Source organism: Macrobrachium nipponense, chromosome 46 (assembly GCF_015104395.2).
Source record: "Macrobrachium nipponense isolate FS-2020 chromosome 46, ASM1510439v2, whole genome shotgun sequence".
Lineage (NCBI taxonomy): Eukaryota > Metazoa > Arthropoda > Malacostraca > Decapoda > Palaemonidae > Macrobrachium > Macrobrachium nipponense.
The window spans coordinates 27,873,484-27,900,350 of NC_061106.1; the positions used below are offsets into that span (position 1 = coordinate 27,873,484).

At 39.3% G+C, this 26,867-nt stretch overlaps 1 protein-coding gene across 4 annotated transcripts in view; it reads left to right on the forward strand.

The window, feature by feature from the left end:
• LOC135214833 (transcription factor cwo-like) overlaps window positions 1–26,867 on the forward strand; it is a 169,629-nt gene that overhangs the window by 119,031 nt on the left and 23,731 nt on the right. Inside the window, exon 1 of one of the 4 annotated variants that reach the window (XM_064249231.1) lies at window positions 2,913–4,516. The exons of 1 other annotated variant lie outside the window; for it this stretch is intronic. In XM_064249231.1, the coding sequence (XP_064105301.1) occupies window positions 4,034–4,516 (483 nt within the window). In that variant the 5' untranslated portion in view covers window positions 2,913–4,033. Of the gene's footprint in view, window positions 1–2,912; window positions 4,517–26,867 lie in introns of those variants that run through there. 2 more of the 4 variants (XM_064249230.1, XM_064249229.1) reach the window with 2 other exon arrangements.

The window sequence follows — 26,867 nt, forward strand, 5'->3', positions numbered from 1 at the left end:
TGGAGGTAGCGCTTGTTGCTAATATCACTGCGCCGTTATCTAACGATATGTCACAGGATCACATGAACTAGAGCTCGCTTCCCCCACCCCCAAACCCCCCCCCCCCCCCCCCCCCCCCCCCCCCCCCCACCCCCCCCCCCCCCTTTTTTTTTTTTTTTTTTTTTTTTTTTTTTTTTTTTTTTTTTTTTTTTAAGTTGGCTTTAATTCATTTGCGGTCGCTCCCGCAGGAGGTTAGTGCCTCCAGTGCACCTCATTCGGTGCAGTGTAGGCAAGCATTACTTGAGGTTCTTTGCAGCGCGTCCCTTCGACCCCTAGCTGCAACTACTTTCATTCCTTTTACTGTACCTCCGTTCATAATCTCTTTCTTTCGTCTTACTGTCCACCCTCTCCTAACAATTGTTTCACAGTGCATCTTTTTATAGGTTTTCCCCCCCCGGTTTTAACACCTCCCTTCAAACCTTTTTACCGTCAATTTCCGTTTCAGCGCTGAATGGCCTTAGTTGACCCAATGCTGGGCATAATGCCAAATCTATATAAATCAAATCAAATCTTTCGCGGTCGCTGTTGTCAGCCATGTAATTATTTTTTTCCGTTTTAATCTATTGTAAATCATACCTATTGCTCTCTACAGCCTTATAATGGATTGCAATATTATACAATACCATCACGTATTATATATTTCGTGATCAAGTTAGTCATATATGTGTGTGTGTATCTATCTATCTATTCTATTTCTGTCTATATATATAATAATATATATATATATATATATATATATATAGACAGATAGATAGATAGATAGATAGATTACACACACACATATATGAATAACTTGATCACGAAATATATAAAACGTGATGGTATTGTATAAATAAATGTAATGAGCTTCCTCCGTGGCATTACCTTTATTTACAAACACATTGTGTATATAACGATAATGCCACGGAGGAAGATCATTACTTTATTTATATAATGGCATCACGTTTCATATATTTCGTGATCAAGTTATTCATATATTTTCTCTCTCTCTCTCTCTCTCTGTATGTATGTATATGTATGTATGTATATATAATATATATATATATATATATATATATATATTATATATATATATAGTGTTAGTCTTTTCAACATCCGGCTAGATGACTGTGCAAGTAACTTTGCTATGAAATGGTTGCAATATATTTGAAGAAGATTTGTGTAACAAATTTTTTTTTTTGTCTAGTTTAGAAGACAATAAATCTCATTTGCTCGGTGATCACTAGTGTGGGTGCAGCACGGTACTCTGACTGTGGATCTGTTCTATTTTATTACTTAACGGTAAATCTGGATTTAAGGTCACTACTGTCCCAAAACCCAAAACCCTGAACTCCTTAACACACACACACTATATATATATATATATATATATATATATATATATATATATATATATATATATATACCTTATTTCACCAGTGAGCAGGGATACGGAATTGTATGGTTGCAACGTCCTATATGTATATATATATATATATATATATATATATATATATATAATAATATATATATTAATATATATATATAGTATAGAATATTATTCTTTCGAGGCATAAGTTCTAATTGTCGCCAGCTGAAATCGAGATCAGTAACATCACGTTTTATTCATGTGACAGCACTCATGTCAGATGTATGCAAGGCAATCTTTGGGGGCGATACTGTTGCGTAGGTGTTCAGAGGCAATTCGAGGGTGGGTCCCCATCGGGTGTTCTCTGTGACCCCCGGCTTCAGCGGGCTCTTCATTTAGGTACTCCTTCGCCTCTGTAATGGTTTTGTGAGTTGCGACGCGACGGACGTAGAAGCTTAAGGAAGCGATCGTTGCGCCACACACACGTGCCATTCAAATAGTTAATTATTTGAAGTCCCATCAGCGGAGTTTTCCACATGTGAAACTTGTTAGTTTTTCTAACATCTCTTTTGGGGAAGCACTTAGATGAATATGTTCGAGCGGTAAAAGAGCTTATTATTTTTTTTCACTAATAAGCGACTGTGATTAGCATAGCTTTCTTTCGCCGAACGTTAAATTATGTGGCTACGTTTGACGTCAGCAAGCGGTTACAACGTGAGACATCACGTGAGGGACACCGTTGAGTGGCTTCCTACTGCTTCACCCCTTCCCTTCCTCCCGAATTTTACCGACGCCGATAACATGTCCTTCGTAATCCCACTGTTGATTTCTACGTTGCCGGAAAGTCAATAATGCTATGAATGTTCATCATAGTCGTCTCTTTCCTAACTCAGACTGAAGGTAAATATTTATAGCAACGTCATGGTGCATGGCGCCCCACGTGCATCTAAACCAAGTCACGTGTGCCTCGCCCCAGCTCTCCAGCGAGAGCTGCGGCTGCCAGATTCGATGAGATTCCATATATCTCCAGAATATAAGAGCCCGATGCCGGGCAACAGATATTTCAAGTAGGTCATTCGTTAAATGATGTCGACTGAATTTTTCGCTATGGTAGGGTTCCACAATCTTACTTTAGATAAGAGAAGATTACAGCCCCAACGGTGGAAAAAAAATCCATACATGGCAACTCACAGTGGAGTTGGTCGTCAGGTGATTTGGCATATATGCTAACTTACTATTTGTTTAATGGTCGTCTTTTAATTATAATACTCCTGAATTTTCATAAATTTGAGTAACGATGACTAACTTCGACGTAAAAATGTATCCAGAATGATACTACCAACTATTATTGCCCAAAATCAATAATAGAGAGGGCGAATGCTCTCAAAGTGTGGGGCTGCACGTGACTTGAGAGAGCGGCACAAACATACGAATGAACTGGTCGGCCCCACACGCTCGCAGACAGACACACGCACACGCGTACACACGCACACTTACGTTCTCTCACATTCATACGTACACACGCTTATACACAACGCCGTATGGTGGTGGCTTCGTGTTTCTCTAGTCGCCTTCAGCCAGAGGTGGTGTTAAAAGTGTTGTACCTGCGATCTTGTCTCGAAGGTGTTCATAGTCTTTGGGAACACTGATCTGGTGGTGTGTAGAGCTCCAGTGGATAGTGAGCTTTGATTGAGAGAAAAGCTTTTATCATCAGTGGCATTAATGTTATTATTACTATAGTGTTACGAGTTAGATCTTTATCGAAACTTGAAAGTTACTACAGTAATTGAGGAGTGTCTGTTATTAGATCTAGCGGGAAAGTTTATATCATAAAAAATATCAGCAAACGCCATTTGAGTTGTTTCTTCAGAACTGCAGCCTAAGTGACATTTTACGGGTTGCATTATTGTGAATTATTATAATAACACATTATGAATCTGTAACTGTATTTGATTTTGAAAGGAAACGCAAGCTCATCTCTAGTGCGAAGTGGGCAGCTATACCAAAGGAAAGGTCACTTTGTTTCACGAAATAGTGAAGAACAGGGCAGTAGGTAAGAGATTGCTTGATTCTCCCCGAAGGAGGTGATCTTGGTCACGTGCACTGACAGACCAGACCATTCGACGTTCTACATTCAGGGCTTTCGTGAAATGAGCTTATAAACACTTTTGCGGGCAATACCCCGTATCGAATCGAGTATTGGAGTCGGTGACTTGTGTTCGCGAGTGTGTTTAAGCACCCGGAATATGCCATAGCAGATTGGATGTGTGCGTCGTTGGTACATTTCCATTCTTCCTCCCGTGGAGGGGAAAATATTGTGCTACAGCCCCTTGGGCGGATCACTGGTTTGCTTAACGTTGTCACCTTCGACGCCAGTCTGCTCTCCAAACATTTGAAAGTTGACGGTCCTGCGTGGGACCAAGGTTAAGAGACTCGGACTAATTTTAGGAAAGAAAGAAATCGTTCATCTAGAGCTATGTACTGCAGAACTGCTCCTTCTACAGGTTGAGGTTTCTGCAGGAGGACAGATCGAAAAGCCATCTTTAGTGTTTAAGGAAGTTGAATTCATCATCATTCATTGGAGACCAACGGTAAGAAAAAGGTCGTGTCGACCACCTTCTGGGTCCTCGTTGGTTCCTGTAACCCATGGCGACTGCTGCAGTAAAGGAAGAACCCGAGGCAGCTCCACCATACAGCCTCTCACTCCTGCTGACAGATCGCAATACAAACCCTCCACATTGTAGAACCATGACTGCCTCCTCCTTAGGCGGACATCCTCCACCACCTGCACCTCTCGCCAATCCTCAGAACGTGATCCCACGTGCCCCACAGAGCGGTTTATCCTCTCAGAATAGCAACGGCAACAACAGTAGCAGCAATCACAATTCGCAGGGCAACGGTGGGCATCAACAACCTTCTAGTGGAAATCAGCAACAGTGTAATAACAATAACAACAGCAATCCCCCTCCGCCTTCTTCAGGCGGACCTGTCCACGCCCCTCCTATCATTCCACAACCCCAGGTGAACGGCGTAGCAGCCTATGACAGAGTTCCACCACATTCCCCATCAACCATGGCCTCCACAGAGGTATCCAAAAGGAATTCTTCTCCAAACAAACCACCTGCCAATGTAAGTCGTGTTTGGATTAAAACCGTTTCTACTTATGAACATTCGGTGCACGGCTGCTTATTTAGTCGTTATTTAGTCAAATTTGGAACTATTCGTGCCTTTCTGATGAGAAATAGGTGTTGAACTGTATGTGTGTACGTGCGTGCTACCAGAATGGATCGTTTATGATTTTGTAGTTGAAATAACCACTGCCTTTACCATTGCAGTTCTCAAAATTCCACATATCACTATCACCGAGAGAAACTCAAGATCTCACGATGCTTCCCGGTTCAAGTTAAAAAAAGAAGGAAAAAAAAACTCAAAAGGGAATGGATAACTCGCGATTTATAAAATATACACATGAATTTTGTATAACATCTCTCAGACAGACAGAACCTCAAGGCACAACTCCTACCCATCATACTTTTTTTTATCTTTTACTGTGAAAATGTATTAATGCAGATTTCAGTTATTTCATAGTATTTACTAAATTTTACAATGGTAATTTTTCATCTTAACAGGCATTTTTCTTTATAAACTGAACATCACATATTCAAATAGTTATCAAAGATTAAGTTTTACATTTACATTTTCATCAATATATATCTATTAATGAAAACTATGCTTTTAATAATTTCAGTTTTTTTCTGCCAAATCTCTTTTCTTTATTTTTATTTTACAGATGCTCATCATACGACATTTACCTTTATGTCTAATAACAATTTTCTTTAACCTATCGTAATCAATAACCATGCACAATACTTTTTCATGAACATTCAAAATGTTTCTATAATATACACCGGTCCTCATTTTTAACCTTCATACAAATCATGAATGGAGTGCAGAGATGTAGGCTTTCCATTGCTGGACGATGTTGAATTATCTCAGAATGTCCATTTCGATACCAGATATTCAAACATTCAGCTTAGTTATCATGAGAGAGAGAGCTTCACAAAACGAATATATCATAGCTCGTTTTTAAGTTCATTTTTGTGATGTTGACTCTTCTTATTCCCGTTTTGGTTTAACATCATAGTTAGTTTTCAGTTTTATTTCTTCATATTCATACGGTTTTAATCAATTCAAACCATAAACGTGACGGAAGGTTACATATACTACCCAGTTTTCTAACTGGGATTAGTAGTAGTAGGTAGGAGTAATCTTCCTTCTTTAGCTAGAACGTTCCTATGAATCTTGAAAGATCTTGGTGTCAGTAATATGTACGTCGAATTTTAAGAACCGTAATCTGATGAATTAACTATTGAATTGTAAATGCAGCTTTACACTTTGAGAATCATACATGGATTCCCTACCATTGCAAAGCTGAAGCAAACGGCAATTGTCTGGGTCTCTAGAGGTTGTTCTTCAGTTTATTAATATTTGTCACTTAATTTTTTTATAACGGCTTTTGGGGATAGTTGTATTCTTGGTAGATTTATCTTGGGGATAGTTGTATTCTTAGGTTGATTATCTTGGGGATAGTTGTATTCTTGGGTAGATTTATCATGTCTTACGAAAATAATTTGATTTGAATATCCAAGACTGTCGACCAATGGACATTCATTGATTTCTTGCACCAGATCTTTGGAAAAGGGGGAGGGGGGAAGATGAGATATTCTTATTCACTCCACAAAGCTTCGTAATTTGAGCCCACGCACCGGTATTTTTAAACAACCATTCACAATGCTTGATTTCTTGCCAGTATTCATTTGACAGTTATCATTCCAATTAATATAATCATGACTGCTATTAAAGTGAAACTCATCACTATACAATAAGGGGACATGTATATGTACATGTGTGTGTGTGTATTATTTAAATTTTTATATATTTTTTATATTATATATTATTATTATATATATATATATATATATATATATATATATAAGAAGAAGAGAGAAGAGAGAGAGAGAAGAGGAGAGAGAGAGAGAGAGAGAGAGAGAAGAGAGAGAGAGAGAGAGAGAAATGGTCACATTTTGTTAAATAAAATTGGAATAGCTGTTACAAAGGTATTGTTTTATATGTTATAATACATTACGATCGGGACATACAACCTATCATATTTCAAGAACGGTCATCGTGGATACTTCTAATAGAATTAATTATAAGGCAGCTTGAGGATCGGATACCCGTCGTTAACTAATGTTAAGGCCAAGAATTGTCTCAGAATATGCATGTCAAAAAAAAAAAAAAGTAAACTAACTTATAACATCGGTTACACAAAGCAAACATCAAAGAATGAAAACTCGGTTCGGTAACCCCCAGGAGGTTGTATCATCTATGGTGTCTTTAGCGATTTGGGGCGGGGGTGGGGGGGTAGTTCCGTCAGTGACCCCCATGCAGTGCACTGTAGGCATTACTTAAGGTTCTTTGCAACGTGCCTTTGGCCCCTAGCTGCAAACTATTTCTTTCCATGTACTCCACCTCCTTTCATTTTTTCTTTCCTCATCATTTTACTTTCCACCCTCTTCTGACACTTGCCTCATCGTCCGAGGTTTTTTCCTGTTATCTTTCAAACCTTTTACTCTAATTTCCATTTCAACGCTGAATGACCTCATTGGTCTCTGGGCTTGGCCTTTGGCCACAAATCTATATTCAACTCAACAAATGCGACTTTTTGTCAGGTAAATGGGTCGATTTTAGTCTCACATTCTAGAAGCCCGTAGTGCTGGAGACCTGGTCTAAACTTAGTACAGTTAGCTAGCTTGAACGACTGTTCATCTGTTGCGATAAAATATTACAATTTTATAAACTGCAAGCTACCCATTCGGGTCAGTAACTTCTTTGAGAAGAGGGGGATACTATTCATGAATCGTTCACGTAATTGGTCACGTTGACTGTATCGTCATTTTACTGTATTGACATTCGTGACTGTTATCAAAGCACCCAGCAAACAATTACCTTTAAAATGCAACCTTCGCTGTACCGTCAGATTTGTCGATCTTCGTTCATCACTTAAGTATCATGCGTTAGTATAGAGTTGAAGGCAAAACAGTCATGTCACCATAGTTATTGTTAATTTGTGTATCAAGTTATGTGAATGTATAGAAAAGGTATTATGATCCTATGTTAGACCTAAACGGGTAGCATATCACATCAAGAACCCGGGGACTATCGTTCCTTTATAAGCAATTATACACGTAAACGTGGAATTGAACCGCAGAAAGAGGCGGAGGGAGAGAGAGAGACAGAGATACCAGGGCTGTGTAACCGATACCAAATAATAAGAGGATTACGACATGTCCTACGAGGAAGCACAGGACAAGTTCAAGTTGTGCTACTACACCAGAGAACTCAGAGGCCGTTAATAAATGGCTGGTGAAAGGGAAGGCCTTGGGAGAACCTGGAAAAGGGTATTGCCTCTTTATCCTCTGTTATTCTCGTCTTTTCCCATCCGTCTGTATCTTTGAACGGCTTTTACGGGGTTGGATATTTTTGGGACGAATGTGGTGTCTCGCACCGCATGTACGGATAAGTACTCGGGCATGTTGGAAAACTAGACCCAGTTCTGTATGTCATTCATATTGCGCACTTGACTCCTCTATATGACTGAAGTATACTCTCTCTCTCTCTCTCTCTCTCTCTCTCTCTCTCTCTCTCTCTCTCTCTCTGTGTGTGTGTTTATTTTATGTGACAAGAAGAGAACGCATTGGGTGCTTGTCTCCAGTTGCTTTTTGGAACATAGGACTAAAGTTTGCGACGAAATGGAAATTCTTAGCTTTACACTGTGTGAAGTCATTTCAGTTTTGCATTTAGTGTTGTCATAAAAAATGCGTTACTCCTCATCAAGAAGGCTGTTGAGGAATTGTAATGTTTTAAACTTCATATTCGTGTGGTTGTAATTTTATTATGAAATCCATCGAAAGAAATCATACTCTTCCATTGCCTGCTTTCTTTCTCCTTTGCTCTTAAAGATGCGTTAATTTATGGATATCTGTCGAATATATCGATTGGGAATGAATGAAGCGCTGTAAGCTTTGTTGTACTCCCGTTTAATTAAAGGGGATTGGCGAAAACGAGATTCCGAAATAGCCGATATTGACCTTTGCTCTCGAATGAAAAACAAAAAAAGTTCAGAATGAATTTTTTTGTTTTTGTTGTTGTTAAGACTCGTGAAAAAAAAAAATCTTAATTACGACAAGAGGATAAAATAGGATCCAAAGTTGAAGAGAAACAATTGTAATTATAAATTTTACCAAATAAAAATAATAACGACAAATAGTTGGCAAAGACAAATTTGGTTTCTTTACAAAAGAAGTTCTCAATTTTCAATTTGTAGGGTTGAATTACTTGTTTGAAGTCTGAAAACCATTTACAGTACCAACCTAAGGAACTATTATGTTCATACAGTTTAAAAGTAAGAATAAGGACGGTAACTTTTCTGTTTCCAAAGATAAGAAAATTGTAGTTTTCTCGTTGTTAAAGATATACAATCAGTATCTAGTTCATCATTGTGCACCGCCTACTGCGGAAGCCCTCGAGCGAGATTATATATATAATATATGGTGTGTTATTATATATTAATATAATAATAATATATATTATATTATAACATATATTATATTATATATATATATATATATATATATTATATATATATCATATATATATATATATATATATATATATATATATATATAAAGGGTCATGTGTAGAATCAATGGGAGTATTGTTTATTTTGTAAATCAGAATTAATGTTATAGAAAGTCTCCGAAATAAACAAGTTGCTTGACTTTGAAATTGCCCTGATAGGTGTATCTGTCTTAGCAGGTTACAGTCATCATCAGGGGCATTGATTTTATGTCAATTTTTTGTGAAGCAGAGATTCCTACTCGCGTTTTAATTCTAAGCATGTACGCACTAGTTTCAGATTTTGAAACCCTTGTCGGCTTTCTTCCTAGTTGAATGAAGCCTTCATTGTAGTTTCTCAAGTTCTGAACCATTACAAATTGCGAAGGTTTGGCTAGTATTGCTTGAACTTCTAGGGTATTTTCACCATAGTGTCATGAGATCTTAATCGTATTCTTATACGATTAGTAATGCATTATATAAAATCCTAGCTAGAAGCTACAAATAACAGCGACAGATATTGCTCATGGTCAGCATTTTCTAGGAAAACTTTGTGAAACGATTCTTCGCAAGTACTTTGTTTGCGTGTGGGTTGACCAGGACCTGTTTTTAGTCTGCTTGATATGATACGTTGAGATGGGATTTGGATCCAAGAAAGGCATACTAACAGAAGATTGGTAACTGGAATAGCCGTGAGTTTGATGACCACAGCTTATTGATTTCTCGATTTATTTTTTTATATGCTTGTTACTACGACATGCCTTTTATCTTAATGGGAAATAAATGAATGAATGAGCAGTTGCTTCCGTAAGCAAGGTCTAAAGAGTGAAGTTGTTATTGACCCACTATGCTCTGTGGCATGGTCAAAGGGCTTCATTGATTTCCCATCTGGATCCAAGGCTTTTAGTGATGGGAGAGTACAAAAGTTAGATGAAAGTCAGAAGTTAAGGAGTCCATGTGCTGTATGTGTGTGTTTGTGTGCGCGCACCCCGCGCAAGCATGGGCGTACGTGTTTGTAACTTGTATGTAAATTGATTTGAGAAATAGAGTGCGTATCAGTTCAGATTGGAATAGAGAAAATCGCAAATTTATAACTTAATTATCTGCTGCTCTTCTGTAAATAGATCACGTTTCTTCAAGAAGTTTATCAGTCGTTTTGCTCATTTGAGTTTTACTCGTTACATTGATGTATAAAGAAGACTACTGAGAGAGAGAGAGAGAGAGAGAGCGGGTTGGGGGTGAGACTAACCTAGCTGGCCTACCCTTGTGACCAAAATAGATAGTTATGTTGGTTAGGGGAAGAACAGGAGGAGGAGGAGGAGGAAGAGCTTCTGTCGGGGGTGGGGGAGGATGGATCTGCAGAATTTTGGCGGCGCAGCATCTCGCAATGGAATCGTGATGAGCTTTGGTATCGACGGGTTGGTGGGTTGCAACAGTAATAAGTTTTATTGACCTGCCTTTTATCGGAGTAGGAATAAGGCCAGGTTTAGGTAACTGTGGTCACGTGCTTTGCACCATTCATAATCAGATTCCTAACACACCAAACAAAGCAAACCACCCACACACACACACACACACACACACACACAAACACACACACAATATATATATATATATTATATAAATATATATATATATATATATATATATATATATATATATATATATATAACATCACGCGCGCACACGATGTAAACAGTGGAAAGAGGGGAAAAAAAGTACCGAGGAGAGAAAGCAAATGCTCGAGTAATCCATGTGTGTCAGTCAGTGACTCAGGTGCGGGGGAATTCACATGTCTGAAAACGTGCTGCTGCCCGCGGGTTCAAGCTCAGCTGCTACGCCGTCTCTCTCTCTCTCTCTCTCTCTCTCTCTCTCTCTCTCTCTCTCTCTCTCTCTCTCTCTCTCGTGCAGACCCCAATCCCTAAGAGGCCTCTCCGTTTTCTTTGCCGCTTTTCTCTTCCTCTTGGACCTTCGTTTTCTCTCTGGAAATTGACGGGCGTTTTAATTATTTTCCGATACGTTCAATATAGCCTTGAATTTCTCAAAGTTGCGACAGTGTGATGAAATGTATTTATAGGAAATCGTTGCCGCTAGGTATTACCTTCTAATTCAGGTCTTGTACGATAGTTTTATTATTAATATTAGCAGTGGATGGAAGGAACCTTTAAGCCTGAACCCTTTCCCTACTTGATTTCAACGGGGAACGTCCAGTATCTCAAACTGTGCTAAGCGCGAACATCCTTATCTTTTTATATTGAGTTGTTACGTTATTACTCGACGTAGCTATTAAAGAAAAATTGCGGGCATTTTTAAACGTATTTCAGTTGGACAGGAAGCAATTATTGCGGATGGTAATCGCTAAAGCTGCCGTAATTTGAACCTAGAACGAATTGCAAGTCTGGCAAGAGAGCATTTGTACATTGTGTACCAAAACTATAGAACAAAATACCGATTGAAGTGAAGATCTTACGAGAAGAAAGCAAATTTAAAAAAGAACTAAGACTTATTCCGCAAGAGCTATGATACTGACGAGAAAACACTAAAAGATAATTATAGAGTTTACCCTTATCTTAACGACGAATTTAGGCGTCTTTACTGTTTTGGATTTCGGTCTAGGTTGGTATGTAGTCTAGGACAGGTTTGATGCTTGGTTGACCTCATTTGTTGGATTTACGTAAACGTACGTTCATTTCATCGTTAAGTACACCGTCTTCACCGGATGAATTTTTTTCTGTGCAATTTTTTCAGGGTTCAGATCTCATTTATGGTATGTTGGCCTGTGTTCTGGGGTTTCGAAGAAGGTTGAGCCTGTATTATAGTGGGTGGGGCCAGTGTCACGCCCAGGATATTCAGAAAATGCCCCAAGATTCAGGACCGGGAGGAGCTGCCCTTCCTGAACCATCTTCGCCAAAGAATATTATATTTTATTAATATATAATAATTACACGTCGTCGTTATCTTTGGCAGTAATTTATTTCTTTTAAGAGCGTATGAATTGCATTATCGCTTGTTAGCCTTTCAGGATTGTCATCAACGCAAATTTTGTATATCATTATATACGTGGATTTTCTCCCCCGCCTCTAAGTAACTAGGCCTTATATACATTTGATGGCCATGGATGGTTAGTGCCTGGGTTTCGTTAACAGTAAAATGTTTTGTTGGTTATCTGCTGTAGCCATTCGCTGGTTCACTGCTGACGCTTGTGACGTGTTTATCTCATTCCCTTTGCTCTTGTGTTGTACTTCAACGCGATAAAGGTAACGAGATTGAGGAATTTATTAAACTTAGAGATTTAGCAAAGATATTGTATAAAAGAGAGAGAGAGAAAGTAATGAGCTTGTTACGAATTGTCGTAGTCCAGCAAGAGACAGATAAACTATAGTCTCTTTAGACTTTGGATAGATAAAAGGAGAGGACGGAAACTTTGGTGCAGAAGGCCGAAGGCGGTTTAGTCTAGCTCACGTGCACTTACAAGGTTGGGCAGTGGGGAACCCATGTGCAGTCAATTACTGCGAAGTGCGGACTAATTTGCAGCCAATAAACCGGGAAGTGGATACTGATGAGCAGGATGTGACTGGGAAGTGAAGATCGATTTGCACTCGATGACCAGGTATAGCGGGGACCAGTACTTTGCCAGTAGCCGGGAACTGTCGACTGACAGTGTCGGTAATTGGGAAACGGGAACTCGAATACTGTCAGTGTGTGAGATAAGGAAATCGATGCTCAGTCGAAAGTGTATGATTTATAGGAGGTTTGGAAACCTAGAGTTTGACTCTTTTCAAGAAAATTAACGGAGGGGCACTTTCCATACATAGGAACATTTCTCCATATGAGGACGGACGTATCATAAACCTTGGACTAAAGCCAAGAAAAGCGAGTGTCGCTTTGAAAGACATCCCACGACAGGGTTGGCCGTGCTTGAGGTAAAGACCTTGAAAACAAGCAAATGTTGACATGTATCTATTTTTGGGATATATGTGAATGTTTGAATTGGATCTTTTCTAGATGGCGACGCCCCCAGGGGTTTTAACCCTGTATGCATCCACCGACCTTTACGGCGTGGTTCTATACACCTTGGTTAGTACAAGCCCGTTGGGGATGGCCGTAAAGACGTAAACAAAAGACTGTGATATCATAAAGATAACGGCCCCAAGAAATATTAGTCCTAGAGGACGACCCCCCGAAAAAAACCCCAAAAAAAAAAAAAAAAAAAAAAAATTGTGGTCACAAATCAGGAAAGATCCTTTTAATTTCCAAAGTCTGAACGCATTATTATTGAATAATATTTAGAGATATGAAATAAACAATTAAAGCAGACCTATAGGCTATATTTTTATCGTAATGGGAATAACGTATTTGCAGAGTAAATAGCTTCGGAAGTTCTGAAAAGAGCCGCTGATAATGAGCTTCCAGGAAACTTAAGCTTGTAAAGGAAAGAAATTGTGTTAATTAATTCCATACATTACACAAGAAATGACGACTTACTTTTTTCATTTTTTTATTCTTACCATTGTTCGATATTGAGTCTCTGGGATTCTTCTCGATATGATGGGTAGTAAGTGTTTATAATGGAAGTAGGGTGGTGATTATTTCTGAATCTGCTCAAATTCTGCGTGGGAACAGATTCACATTTAGATGTTTGAGGCAGATGATCTTTATGAGGAGCATTTTGTATACTTGCTGTCGAATAAGTCCAATTTGTATTGCTCAGCTGCGAGGAAATTGTATCCCCATTAGTCCTAGACGTTTTATTCATGTTAAAGTGTAGTCTTTTCATATATCAATATGATTAAAAATGTTACTTGTTGACAGGTCCCGCAACACTTCTAAAGCGCTCGCAGGGAGCTCCATTATCAAATTAAGTTTATTTCATACGTGAACTAGTGTGTTAGATTGTGACGAACACGCTAGTCTTAAAAATAACTCTTAGCATTTTGTACGGAAATATCCCAGATAAACATAGATTCTTTTGAAGTTTAGTCAAAACATTCATGTGTTGACAGATATGTATAAATACAGAGGCGGTTTTTCGTACATTCAAGGATCCATTAGTTTGAGGTAGATGGTATTGGTGTAGCTTCCTTGCTCTCACCGGAGCCCACCTGTCGCACAACGTATTCGCACCGTTTTTGCCATTCCCTCGTCGTTCTAAAATTTAAAAGTTTACATGCGCGGGAATAGCATTGTCCCCGTTCGAATGTTGGGTATTATTATTATTATTGTTGTTGTAAGACACTGATTTTGATTTGTTATGTTCTCCTTAATCAGATATTTTTTTTCGAGTTGGTTAAGTAATACAAAATTATTGAGATAAGCATTCGCCGTATTTCTGTGCTAAACATTCTATGGTGTCCCGTGATGATAAACATCTAGTTTCCCGTCCACTCATTTTAGAAAAATTAGTGGGCTTACCATTTGTCTTTAGGCCTACGCCGGCTGCTAGAGTAATACTTTTGAGTTGGCTGTAACATCTGTTGAATGTTTGTGTAGGTTGTCTTATAGTTTTTAAAATAATTTTGATAGCGACAGTGTGTATCGCAATACATTTCTATACTGCAGTGCGAAACCTTACCTGTCAGCCATCACTTAGCAATTTTCACATTATAATATAATGAGGCAGAAGCGTGCTTGTGAAAGGAAAAGGTTAACAAATTGGAACGAGGGGCTTGAGATATGAGAAAGAGGAAGAATGCTGCCAATACTGTATCAGCTACTGTGCCTTGAGGAAAACCAGTCAGAGAGAGAGAGAGAGAGAGAGAGAGAGAGAGAGAGCCAAGAATCCTGATTATCCGCCAGAGAAAGTTCAACACTGACTGACCTCTATAGGTCTACATCCGCATAACAACCGCTGTACGAAGTAGGGGTCAGAGAACTAGATTTTGTAGGCCTAGAGCCCATGGATAGTGCCAAACACTTGATAAACCCAGGATCAGATGCGGACTCTTTCTTTCGCTTCGATTTCTGGTTGGGTGCTCTTGAGTAACTATAACTCGTTTTTTTTTTTTCCATCTGTCCACCCGCCTGTGGTGTTTGCGTATGGTAACACTGCGTCCCGGGCTTTAGATAGTTACATTCAGCTTACATTCAACAATTATAATATCCTATTTCGAATATTAACGGTGTAATTCGCATACAGTAAATTATTAAAATGCTTTTCAGTTGCAAATGTACACCCAGATATCCTTTTATTTACCTAATAGTTACCCACCGTAACTATCGAAAGCCCGGGACGCAGTGTTACCATACGCAAACACCACTGGCGGGTGGGCAGATGGGAAAAAACAGAGTATAGTATGTTAAGCAATTTCGTCGCTTTGTTGGGTCAGAAAATTAATGTGCCTCTATTTTCAATATAGCCAGGATGGTTATGCTCATAGTATAAGGTTAAACGCAATTTATGTAACGTTTAGAATATTCCTGGTTGTTTTCGGATATTCGAAGTTTACACAGCGGCTAATTTGGCCTAAGATGATTTTTTTTTTTTTTTTTTCATGGGTAGTTTAGTCGTCGAGGGACTGAAATAGCTAGCCTACTTAATGCTCAAAGGCGCACATGGTGGGAAATAACCTTTTGCTTAGAAAAAAATATGTAATAAGAGATACTAAGGCGGACATATATTTTTTGTTCCATATAGTTTATATACCTTATCGGCCTTGTGTTATTACAAGTCTTGCAGGCTAGTGAAGAACTCCCGTGTTCATTCAAGTTTCTCTCATTGCGTTAACGTCTTTTGATCAGTAATACTTTTAATCGTTATATAAAACGATGACCCATTGTAATATTTTTATGTTACTAAGAAATTGAAAATGCTCATTTGGCCTAAAAACGGCTTTCTACCGTCGCTTTATTAACATATTTGCTGAAAAGTGTGACTCGAGGAACAGAGGGGTTGTATCCATGCGCTGAGCTAGTTTGCAGGCTGTGAGGAACGTTTGCAGCGAACAAAAAAGGCTGCTCATCGCATAGGAAGGATAAATTCCCCGAAGTAGCATATATACTCAGTTGTCAGGACGCAAGTAGGTCATACGTGATCTTGGTCATTATGGTCGTATTATATTTCTCTCTCTCTCTCTCTCTCTCTCTCTCTCTCTCTCTCTCTCTCTCTCTCTCTCTCAATTAGTGGTATTTAAAACGTGCATTCCTTTACATTTATGATTTTTTTTTTTTTTTTAAACGTAGGACAGGTGCGAGGACATGCTGGTAATTTTAGGCAGGCACTGAGGTGTGTGTGTGTTTATATATATATATATATATATATATTATATATATAATATATATATATATATATATATATATATATATATATATATATATATACTATAGCAACTGTGCGTCGTAAGAGACTATGATAAAGAACACTCACCCCTCCCTCTCATTCGTGAGAGGAATACCATCGTACGATACTATATGGCTTACACTAAACAAAAGCCCTCGAAGAGGTTGAGTCTCGTAGTGGAACGACCACTCTCATTTAAGTAATGGGGTCAACATCTAAGTACAGTGTGGGTTACTGTCGACATATTTATCATTTATAGATCCTTCGCATTGCAAGGCTAACCCTTAAAAATAAACATGAAAGTAGTAGTAAATTACGTACAGGACGTAACATAATTTGCAAAAGTAATGATGGAAAATGTGACAGTAATAACAGGCTGATTTTAACCTACGTAAATTATAAATATATATAATAATTGGCATTATTTATGATAGCTGAGGTGGGAAGTAAATGACATGTAACAGCCAGTCATTATGGTGTTGTGCAATTGAAGTGTCCAAAAAAAAAAGCGGTGGCATTTGGCATATACCTAGATTAGGGTATATCACCAATCTGGTGCATTTCTAGCCCACGATGAAATTGGTAGTTAAGCCTTTTGACTTGGCACTGATGTCCCTGTCGGCGAGAACGAGTATTAAACTAATCCCATACCCCATCAGGCAGCTCCTGCTATGAGAACAGGTCATTGCCTCAGAATTGGCTGCTATTTCAGCCGGTTCGAAATTGGACCGTAATAATTACATTAGGGGACTCATTCTGAATCACATGTTCAGTCGGTATTTTTATTGCTTGTAACAATGAAGAGTGACCGTTGAAACCTGGTAATTAAATATTATAATTAAACATGGTTTAGATGAAGATCTATGTAGCCATTGAATTGTACTGCATGCAGAACAGTGAAGTACGATCGTTGGAAACATTTCTGTTTCTTACGTAAGAAGTGCAAAACCAAATATCTGCCATATATTATATATATATATATATATATATATATATATATATATATATATATATAACCTTTTAATTCATTTAAATTCAACAAATCTTAGTCCTCCGATTCTCGAATGGTAAAAATACCATTTAATGTGATTGTATGAAATTTCTTTGTATTACTCTTTAGTACATAAGTAGCTATTGTGACATTATTTTAGGTACGCCAGGCGCTTGCTGAGGGGGGTTGGGGGTGGGGGATCCCTTGCTGGCACCAGGCAGAGATTCTGCCAACAAACATGTTATCTCAGCGAGATGTAGCAGTTGGTATTGCCAGCATTTCTTTGGTGGAATGTATTCATTTGTTTGCGTACTTCTTTTCTCTATTTTTACTCGCGCAAATTCATTAGCTCTTTTATGGCTGCATTCATTTTACACGTTTTTTTAAAAAACACATGGGTGATTTTTCAAATTGTTTAAATTTAATTGAACTTGATTTAAAGACGAACAGTGAAATCCAAGTTTATAATAGGAAAGTGAATACTGCATAATTAACATTGTCACCAGTAAATACTTGATAATTTGAGGAATTGAGCATTGCATTGACTAAATACCGTAGTTTTCTGCTTGATGATTTGTCAGTTTTTTTGCCCGGGAAATTCAATAAGATCTTCCATCGTCAGTGACTTCTTTCTACCATTGGTGTAAAACAATCCAAGTGTAAGCTGTACTATAATTAGCTAACTAACAGCCGGTCAGATTGTGAAACAGTACCTAGTACGAGTGGCGTAGGTGGTGGTTGAAATTCTTGAATGCACCTGCTGTCCGTATTTGTATGTATGTATATGTTAAATATATATATATATATATATATATTATATATATATTATATATAAATTTAGTGTGTGTGTGTGTAGCATGGAAGTTTCCTGCATAGAGAGGTTCATACTACGAGATTCATATATGTCTCGACCAGGCCGTTCATGTTACTAGGGCCAGGAATGCAGAAATGTTGTATGAAACAGATTGTGCTTAGTGTTGCAATAGATAGCGAACAGTACATGATAGTTATTCGACGATGGTAGATCGCAAACAGTGTGGAAAAGACCACGGGTCGAACAGCCTCATCCCAGAGACGCACTGAGAAGCGAAAGGCCAACAACCTTCTTGAGCCTTCCCCTCTAGAGCGGGAAGGCCTATTGTGAGAGAGCTCACGTGAGTCTCATTTCCTGGTTCAGTTATTTTGTCCAGTTTGTTTTCCTTTGTTATTTATTTCGTATATAGCTTATTCTTTAGTACTTTGTGTTTCTTTCCCTAATAGTCATTCTCTCTCTCTCTCTCTCTCTCTCGCTTATGTATATGTGTGTTTATGTATGTATGTAGTATGTATATATTTGTATGTGAGTGCGTGGGTGTTTTTAGATTTGTTTATAGTTGTCAAAGAGGGAATGGGGCCGGTGTATTGGTGGGGTCCCCTCCAAAAATTTTAGAACCAAAATATTAACTGGACAAAACCTATTATATTAACTAAATAGGTTGTTTACCTGCTCCCCCATAATTCATTTTCATTTAATGTGAAATCACGGATTCGGCTTTTGTAAAGATAATCACACTGCCAATAATGATGTTAAGTGTGGACATATATATATAGATTTAAGTAGAATTTGGGATTAGATGTTTAGATAGACCGAATTCACAATAACTCTGGGAATTTTGTGGCCTTTCGGTTCAGCAAATAGGCTAAACTAAGGTTGTTGGAATCCATTCCGCATAGTAGGCCGAGCCGTGTTCGAAAAGGGGAAAGGTTTCAGTTGCTTACAGTGTAACCGAGTCTGCTGCTTACATTAAATGTTTGGGTCCCATTTCGTTAGGGCTTGAAGGGGGACCTTGAGCAGCAACCCACCCTGAGATCTGGCACTTGGTTTGGTCCGTGTTTTCCCTTATCGCTCATCTCGTAAGAAGAGAATTTCAGTGCTATGGAATTTAAAGCTGAAGTAAACGTTTGGAAAGCAAACATATATTAATCTAATCTTTTCGTATTTGCCATATCGTTCGAAATTGTAAGCATTCTACTCTCTTAAAACGTTTTCATAAAGTCTCTTATGAAAATGTAATGAACATTCAATTTATCGGGAAAACGTGACATCACATACGTCATATTGAGGGAAGAGAAGAGAGAGAAGAGAGAGAGAGAGAGAGAGAGAGAGAGGAAGTTTCAAGGAAGTCCTTCTCCATTTTTCTATCTGGTCTCTCCTCCTCTTCGGCAGCCAAACACGTGAAGTGATGGGACGGTCCAGCCAACTTTAGTCACATGTTTTACCACTTGAAGCTACCGCCTACTCTCTCTCGCTTGTATTTTTTTTTTTTTTATCTCTTTATTGGCGTTTTCTGCCTAACTTCATAACCACCTCCGATCGAACCATGAAGTTTCCGATGTAACGCAGTGCCGTTATTCAAGGTCTGACCTACTAGAGTACCTCATCACCGAGGGCAACCGCCCTTGCGACGTTGAGAAAGGGAGGGAGCTGCTTTGAAAAGCGCGTGATAGCACGGGGTGGTGAGGGTCGGCCGGGTAGGGGGGGGGTGTTCTCCAGAGCCTTCTCGCTAGCTCTGGTCACATGGGGAAGACTGCGTTTAACAAGGAACACGGCCCGACTAAACCCCTTCACGTGCGGGCGCCTCCATCGTATGGAAGATACATTTTGAATGGTTTCTTTGGCCGGTGGGCGTCCACTAGTTTTACGCATTCCAGTGTGTAGCTTACCCGTGTTTTATTTTGTACAATCACCTTTTCTTCCTGTTTTCATTTGCTGGGAAAATCCTATTCGAATGATGACTAACCATTTACCATTCCCAAACGTCCCTGTGAAAAGCATTCGTATTACCAGTTCGACCTTTGCTCATTTAGAGGGAGGGGGTGGCGCCAGACGTGCCACCAGTAGGTCCTTCCGATTCTCACAGTCAAGGGATGAGGTTACTATAAATATAGTTAGGCCTCAGCAGGCGCTATTAGCCTATTACCCATTCTCACGCGGGCTGGTGGATAGCATCGAACCGCGGCTCTTGGGAACGTGATCCTTGTGAAGTATTTAGTATAATGCCATATCTCAAACCGGCAGCATGTATCGGTATCCGTTTGGCCGATCAGTAAAATCTTGGTTTTACTCGAGGTTACGCCCACGGTCTAGACTTACCCCCACGATGGCTTCGAACCATATTGCGATACTTGAATCTATCAGGACAGCGGTACGGCCGTACCTCCGTCAAGAATATGAATAGCGGCATATTCAGTTCAATTTCGCGACTGATTATTTTTGTTAGGTACCAGCCAATGTCGTCCTCAAGTTTATGATTGTTATTAATGAAAAATATTTTATATTTAATTCTAATGATTGTTATTAATGAAAATTATATATTTATTTCTACTAACGACTGATCACATGAATTGTCTTTCGTATTCTCAAGTATTTTGCAGATGAAGATTGTTCCTAAATCACACTGGTGGAGGTCTTTCGGCACACACAGTTGTGTGGAAAATCTAACCTGATTATGAATTCCTACTTTATTTATTTGTATTAATAATGATCATCGATGCCATCAGTGATAGGACACTTAACTTTTCTAACTTGTCTAGGGAGGGAAGTCTTGAGTGAGAAATGTTCTGAGATCGCTAAATTCAGCAAAGATACCTGACGAGCGATACGGACTTACAATCGATCAATCCGTCGCCGTTCACGTGAACACTCGGGAGAAGGTCAGGGGAGGCATACCACTGGTTCTCTCTCTCTCTGAAAAGGATGGTCTCGGCATCATGCAGGAGCAGAGAAGTCGAGAATAAAATCCATGCTCTGTTGAATCGTTTGTTGGCGTTTGTCATCTGATCTATTTTCTGTGCTTTGTGATTTCATTGATATATATACTTTTTTTCATCTATTTTCGTTGTTTGAAATGAGAATCAACTTCTTTTAAATTTAATTTTTCTTATCTAAGCTCTGATTCGTTTTTACTTTAAATCACTAGTGTTTTAAAAACACTGGTGTTTTTAAGATAGAGAGAGAGAGAGAGAGAGAGAGAGAGAGAGAGAGAGAGAGAGAGGGTGCAAAGTATGGTAATTTAGTGAACGAGCAAGTGGTTGTCGCTATTTAGCGGGTATTGTTAATGTGTAGAAAGGCCCCTGTAAGCTTTAATTGCAATATTCTTTTACTTTTAATGTGCTTTTTTTCAGGGGTGGGTCATTTTGTGTTTTAAAAGAATATTTCGTGAAAGAGGTAGTCAATGGTGGTCAGCCATTCATTTTAATCGAACTTTGGTGGTCTTTTGCCTTTAAAAAATTCTCTCTCTCTCTCTCTCTCTCTCTCTCTCTCTCTCTCTCTCTCTCTCTCTCTCTCTCTCTGTGGCTATTGTGAAAGACTGGAAGTGATAGCGCTGCTTCTGTTGTGAGTGATTGTTAGCATTAGAGTAGATAGATAGAAAATATGAATAATAAAAAAAAAAGCACAGTAAGTAAGGCAGGAGAAGTACTGTAAAGGGCTTAAGAGAGAAATAATAATTTGAGAAACAAATAATTAAATGCTCTTTTATATACAAATAAAACTTGCGGTTGAAACTGACTAGAACAAGATGAATGTAAAATGTTAAGAATCGAGACAAATTATCTGTTCAATAGATGCAGTCAGGACAGACAAGGTGGAGAGAAGCATAGATATGAAAATATATTTTAAAAATGGGTTGACGTATGTGAAGGTAGGGGTTTGGAAGAGGGGGGAGGGTATGTCTACAAAAAGAATGGAGAGATCAAGAGAATGAAAGAGACTTTTATTATTTTAAAGCCTTGAGGGGGAGGAGGAGAGACACGTGATAATTGTAGAGTAGAGGTGTTGAAATGAGAGCTGCTACTTGATAACCGGGAAGCTCTGGAGTGCTTGCTTTAGTATATAGGTTGGTGTCGCGGTGTGCATAATAGGCCTACAAGGTATTTATGTGTGTCCTCTGCATTATTACAACTTGGCTCTTGCTGGTTATTTCTTAGACTTGAGTTTTTGATCCCACAGGCTAAGGCGAAATTAGATACTTAATTTATTGTAAAGGGAGAGATCATAGGATCGATATATTGTCCTATAGAGAAAAAAAAAATTATAATCGTACTCCTATTGACACCATCAACGAAACCCTTGTGTCACTTCAGAACACTCGATTCACCTCGCAGGGCCTTTGTTCTTTTAAAGTAGAGTGGAGTAAAGTGACCATTCTGGAGAGAGAGAGAGAGAGAGAGAGAAGAGAGAGAGAGAGAGAGAGAGAGTCTTTGTAAGTGGGTCATGACTGACGGATCGATCGATGTTGTTTTGAGGACAGGAATAGAAGGGAGAGGTTTGGCACTTGCTCATCTTCTTTAAAAGTGCCTCACTCTGATTATGTTTGCTGGTATTATTATAGCCGTTAATTTTTTATATAATACTTAGGCGTTTTGCTTGTAATTCTCATCAATTTTTCATAAAGCACCACAGCTCTCGTAAACTGTAGATGAACACGCAGCTTATGTAAATAATTTGTAGTTCGTAGTTTATGTTCACGCAAGCACGTTAATGTGTAGCATATTTATGCATACATGCTTTATATGTAACATACATGCATACAGACATACAGGTGGGGATTACCCCTTAGAGAATGGTACTTGAGACTAGAGACGGCCAGAACCTTCCGCATACGTGGTTTTGATACAGTGGATGAGATTACTGACATCATCTTCCTTGTTATTCCCCTCCCTTTCCCCAGTGAAGAAGGGTAACTCTCTCTCTCTCTCTCTCTCTCTCGTAAATAGGGTTGAATTCTTATTTGACTTGCGACCTCTAGATATGATGAAGCCACATTCTGCACATTGGCTTTATCAGTGAATTTTGTATACCAAATATTGTATAGCTCAACAGTTATAGCTAACGTCAATTCTCGTTTGACCTTTGACCTGGTGACATGACATTGACCTCCGCCTTTTACATCAGCTCCATTGGTGGATTGAAAGATACCAAGTCTGAAGTGTTATCATCTGTTGTGTTCAAGATAGGACCAGTGTTAAATTCCTGTTTGATATTCGACCTCTTATGCATGACCTTAACCTTAACTTCCCTATAACTTTTAGATAAGGGGTGTAGAGATGAATAATCTACGTACTTTCAAGACATTGGACGGATTGATTGCAGTGAGCGCCGCGAAAATGCATAGTAGTAGAGTAAGGTCGCTTTGATTGATAGTTGGGCAGAATGTTGATTGATAGTTGGGCAGCTTGATTTTGTAATGGCTGTGATGTTCTACGTTTGGAATTTTCTCTTGCGGATTATAAGGATTGAAATGGTTGTACAATAATTCAGATTCTACATTTCATCGAATGAAAGTTTACACTAGTCACATGGTGGGATTTAAATAAATAATTTTGTAAATGACTTTTTAAGTTTCACCGGAATGTTACTATGTAGATTAATTTTTTTGGACGATTCGTAGGTACAACTGGATTAGTTAAGTAAAACTTGGAAAAAACTATTATCATTTATGAATAACTGATAGGATCTGTCACTGGCGTTAATGCAACTCTTCTGAAGCTAAACATCATACAATGGAAGCACTTTCACATTATTTTATATTTGTTCTTAGTTTCTCGCATTGTTTTTTAAGTTTTTATTTTAAGGGAAATCCGGCAGAGAGGAGAGAGAGAGAGAGAGAGAGAGAGAGAGAGAGACTTTCGTGTCCATAACCCTGGAATAAACCGTACTAAACCCGTCGAGGTTCACACAGAAGGAAAGTCGTGATAGAGAAAGCAGACCATTGAGGAACTGGTCTAAGCATCCATGATACGACCTCTCTCTCTCTCTCTCTCTCTCTCTCTCTCTCTCTCTCTCTCTCTCTCTATCACCTCATTCACGTCGAGACTATGGTACGCATTTCTTTGATGCCATTGCGCTGTGGCGTGGGTCGCCGTCCGACGGTCCACTACCCAGCAGTTATCGGTCCATCCGATCTCCAACCCTACAACGTCAGGCCGCCGCTCCTGCTGCCTCCTCTTCCGCCTCCTCATCAACCCTCCCCTCCCCCCACAACCTCCTCGCCAGCCGGTCGATAGGGCTCTTAAAGGGCTTCCGGGTATGACGTGTGGGCGTGTGACAAATATTGGATGTTAGGCGTCTTCATTCTTCAGTTCCTCCTCCTCCCCCTCCCACGCTCATCACGTTTACCGGGGTCCTTTCGTGCCTCTGGAAAACAAATATTCAACGGGAAAGCAATTACTTAAAATTGTTTCATGAAAGGGGAGGGAGAGAGAGAGAGAGAGTTTGCGTATGGCATAGCCTATCCCACAAACATGTTCAGGAATACCCAGTAACAGCTTACCATTTTATTTGACATCATTGACCATGAGGTTTTGAATATATTCATTGGTGTCCAGATGGCATGTATAATGCACAAGAGAATGGATCCAGAATAGAATGAGGAAATGTTCGCGAACACTTGAGGTTGGTTGATGTATATATGTTAGAAATCTGGAAGCAGTTCTATACATATTTGAAGCTCTTTATTCGAAGTCTGTCGCAAGAGTGATGTAGCAATTCTGAACCCCAAAGCATACTGTTACTGGTTTGTCGTAGTTTGATTGTTACGTCGTGGCTAAGCATTTATTAAGAGAAAAGCCCCACTTGATAAAAATCTATCTCACTCTTGGATATTTTTTCCAAGAAAAGGTATTATTCGAGCTACACCTTTTCCACATGAAAATCTCTCCGTTTTTGTGGTCAATGATTGGGTGCTGTGATAATAGCCACCTGTCTGCCTCTTTTTCTCTCTTCTGCTCCATTCGATCTCTCTTCCTTTCCCCCTATCTCCATCCCATTTGACCTCTTCATTTCCTGCTGCTCTGAGCACACGGATGAGTTCTATCCAAGCTTCCCCTAACCCTTCTTGGCGAGAGATTTTGACCCCCATTCTTCTTTTTGCATCGCAGGCTGCAACTTCCTAAGACTTTGTCTTCCTGGGCTTTCCTGACTTCTGGGTCATTTTAGGTTGATGCTCCCTTCCACCAACTCCCCCCCCCCCCCCCCCCCCCCCCCCCCCCCCCCCCCCCCCCCCCCCCCCCCCCCCTCCACCCCCCCGACTGTAAGCGTCATGGCCCCTGTCATATCTTGGAATTACTCTTGTTTTGTGTGTATTGTATATATTTTTTCCCCTCAAGAATGCATCTTTCACGCTTTGTCCTAATTCTCATAGCACGTGTGCAAGTTTGGGTCTCTGAGCATTGTTGTCAGTACATTCTGTTGCAACTTTTACATTTTTTTCGGTCTGTATATGATCATTTCTGCCCACGAGCACATTCAAGTGCTGGGTTACCGAGTCAAAATTTTCGCTCAAGTGCGCTCCCCCCCCCCCCCCCCCCCCCCCCCCCCCCCCCCCCCCCACCCCGATCAGATCATTTGATCGTTCGTTTTTACTTCCGCAGTTAAAGCACGCGTTTCTCTTGCCTGCTGTAAATATTCGGCAGTCGTAACGTTGTTTCGATTATCGTTATTTGCTCATTTGCCAACTAATTTATTGATGTATAATATTTGCACTGAACGTGGTCTCGGCTGAAAGACCATTAAATTGATAAGCGTGCTTCTTCTGGAATACACACCTGTACGCAGAACAGGTTTAAACATTCTGATAACATATGATATCGGTCATTATTTCTATTAATATAGATTCCCAAAACACAGCTAAAAGCCTTCTGACAGGGAACGGTTGTGATTTTTGGCAATCGTAAAAAAAAAGGAAGAAAGCAAAGAGGAGTTTAGTGCACACCGAGTCTAGAAATGGATGCAAAGTGCGGGAGCCGGTAATCTGTGATCTCTGCTTGTTGAGGGGCGAAGGCTGCATTCCACTAAATGTGCCAGTGACTGATTTCAGCTGCCTTGATTTCAGTTGCCTTGGGTAATCAATCCCCTGAAAGCTGTAGAACATGGCGAGTTCTCTCTTTTTCGGAGAGCAAAAATTGTTTTCTTTCTTGATTAATGCGTCTTCCTTCCTTCCCTAACAAGAATTAATGCTATTTTCTATGAAAGCCTCTATTTTATCTTTTTCTTGTAAGTACTGTGTAATAATAAAAACCACTTTATCATTGTAGATTTTTTTTTTGTCGTACGTACATCAGTTATTAGCCTAAAAAGCTTATTAACCGTAGAACTATGCAATCTTTCCCTTTTCCATCGTCATATGTATGAAAATTACTTTGTTGCCAAGGAAGTGACTTGGCCCGTAAAGGAAATAATAGGACTGATGGACCAACACTGATAATGTTAACGAGCATTCAAGGATATTTCAGCAGGTTGCTTGACTGGCGAGTTTCAAAAAGAAGTATCATCATCGTAGCTTTGAGTGTTCACTTATAAAACAAAACAATAATGCATAGATGAGCAGAGTGATACGAAAGAACACATGATAAAGTATGATAATCCTTAGGCTAGCTTGGATGAAAGAACCGGAAACGAGGATCTGCCCTGTCCGTCAGGTCTCCTTCCTTTCCAGCCATCCCAGTCCAGTCAGGTTTAGAAACATTCTGGGCTTTCCAAGATTGGTATCGTGAAA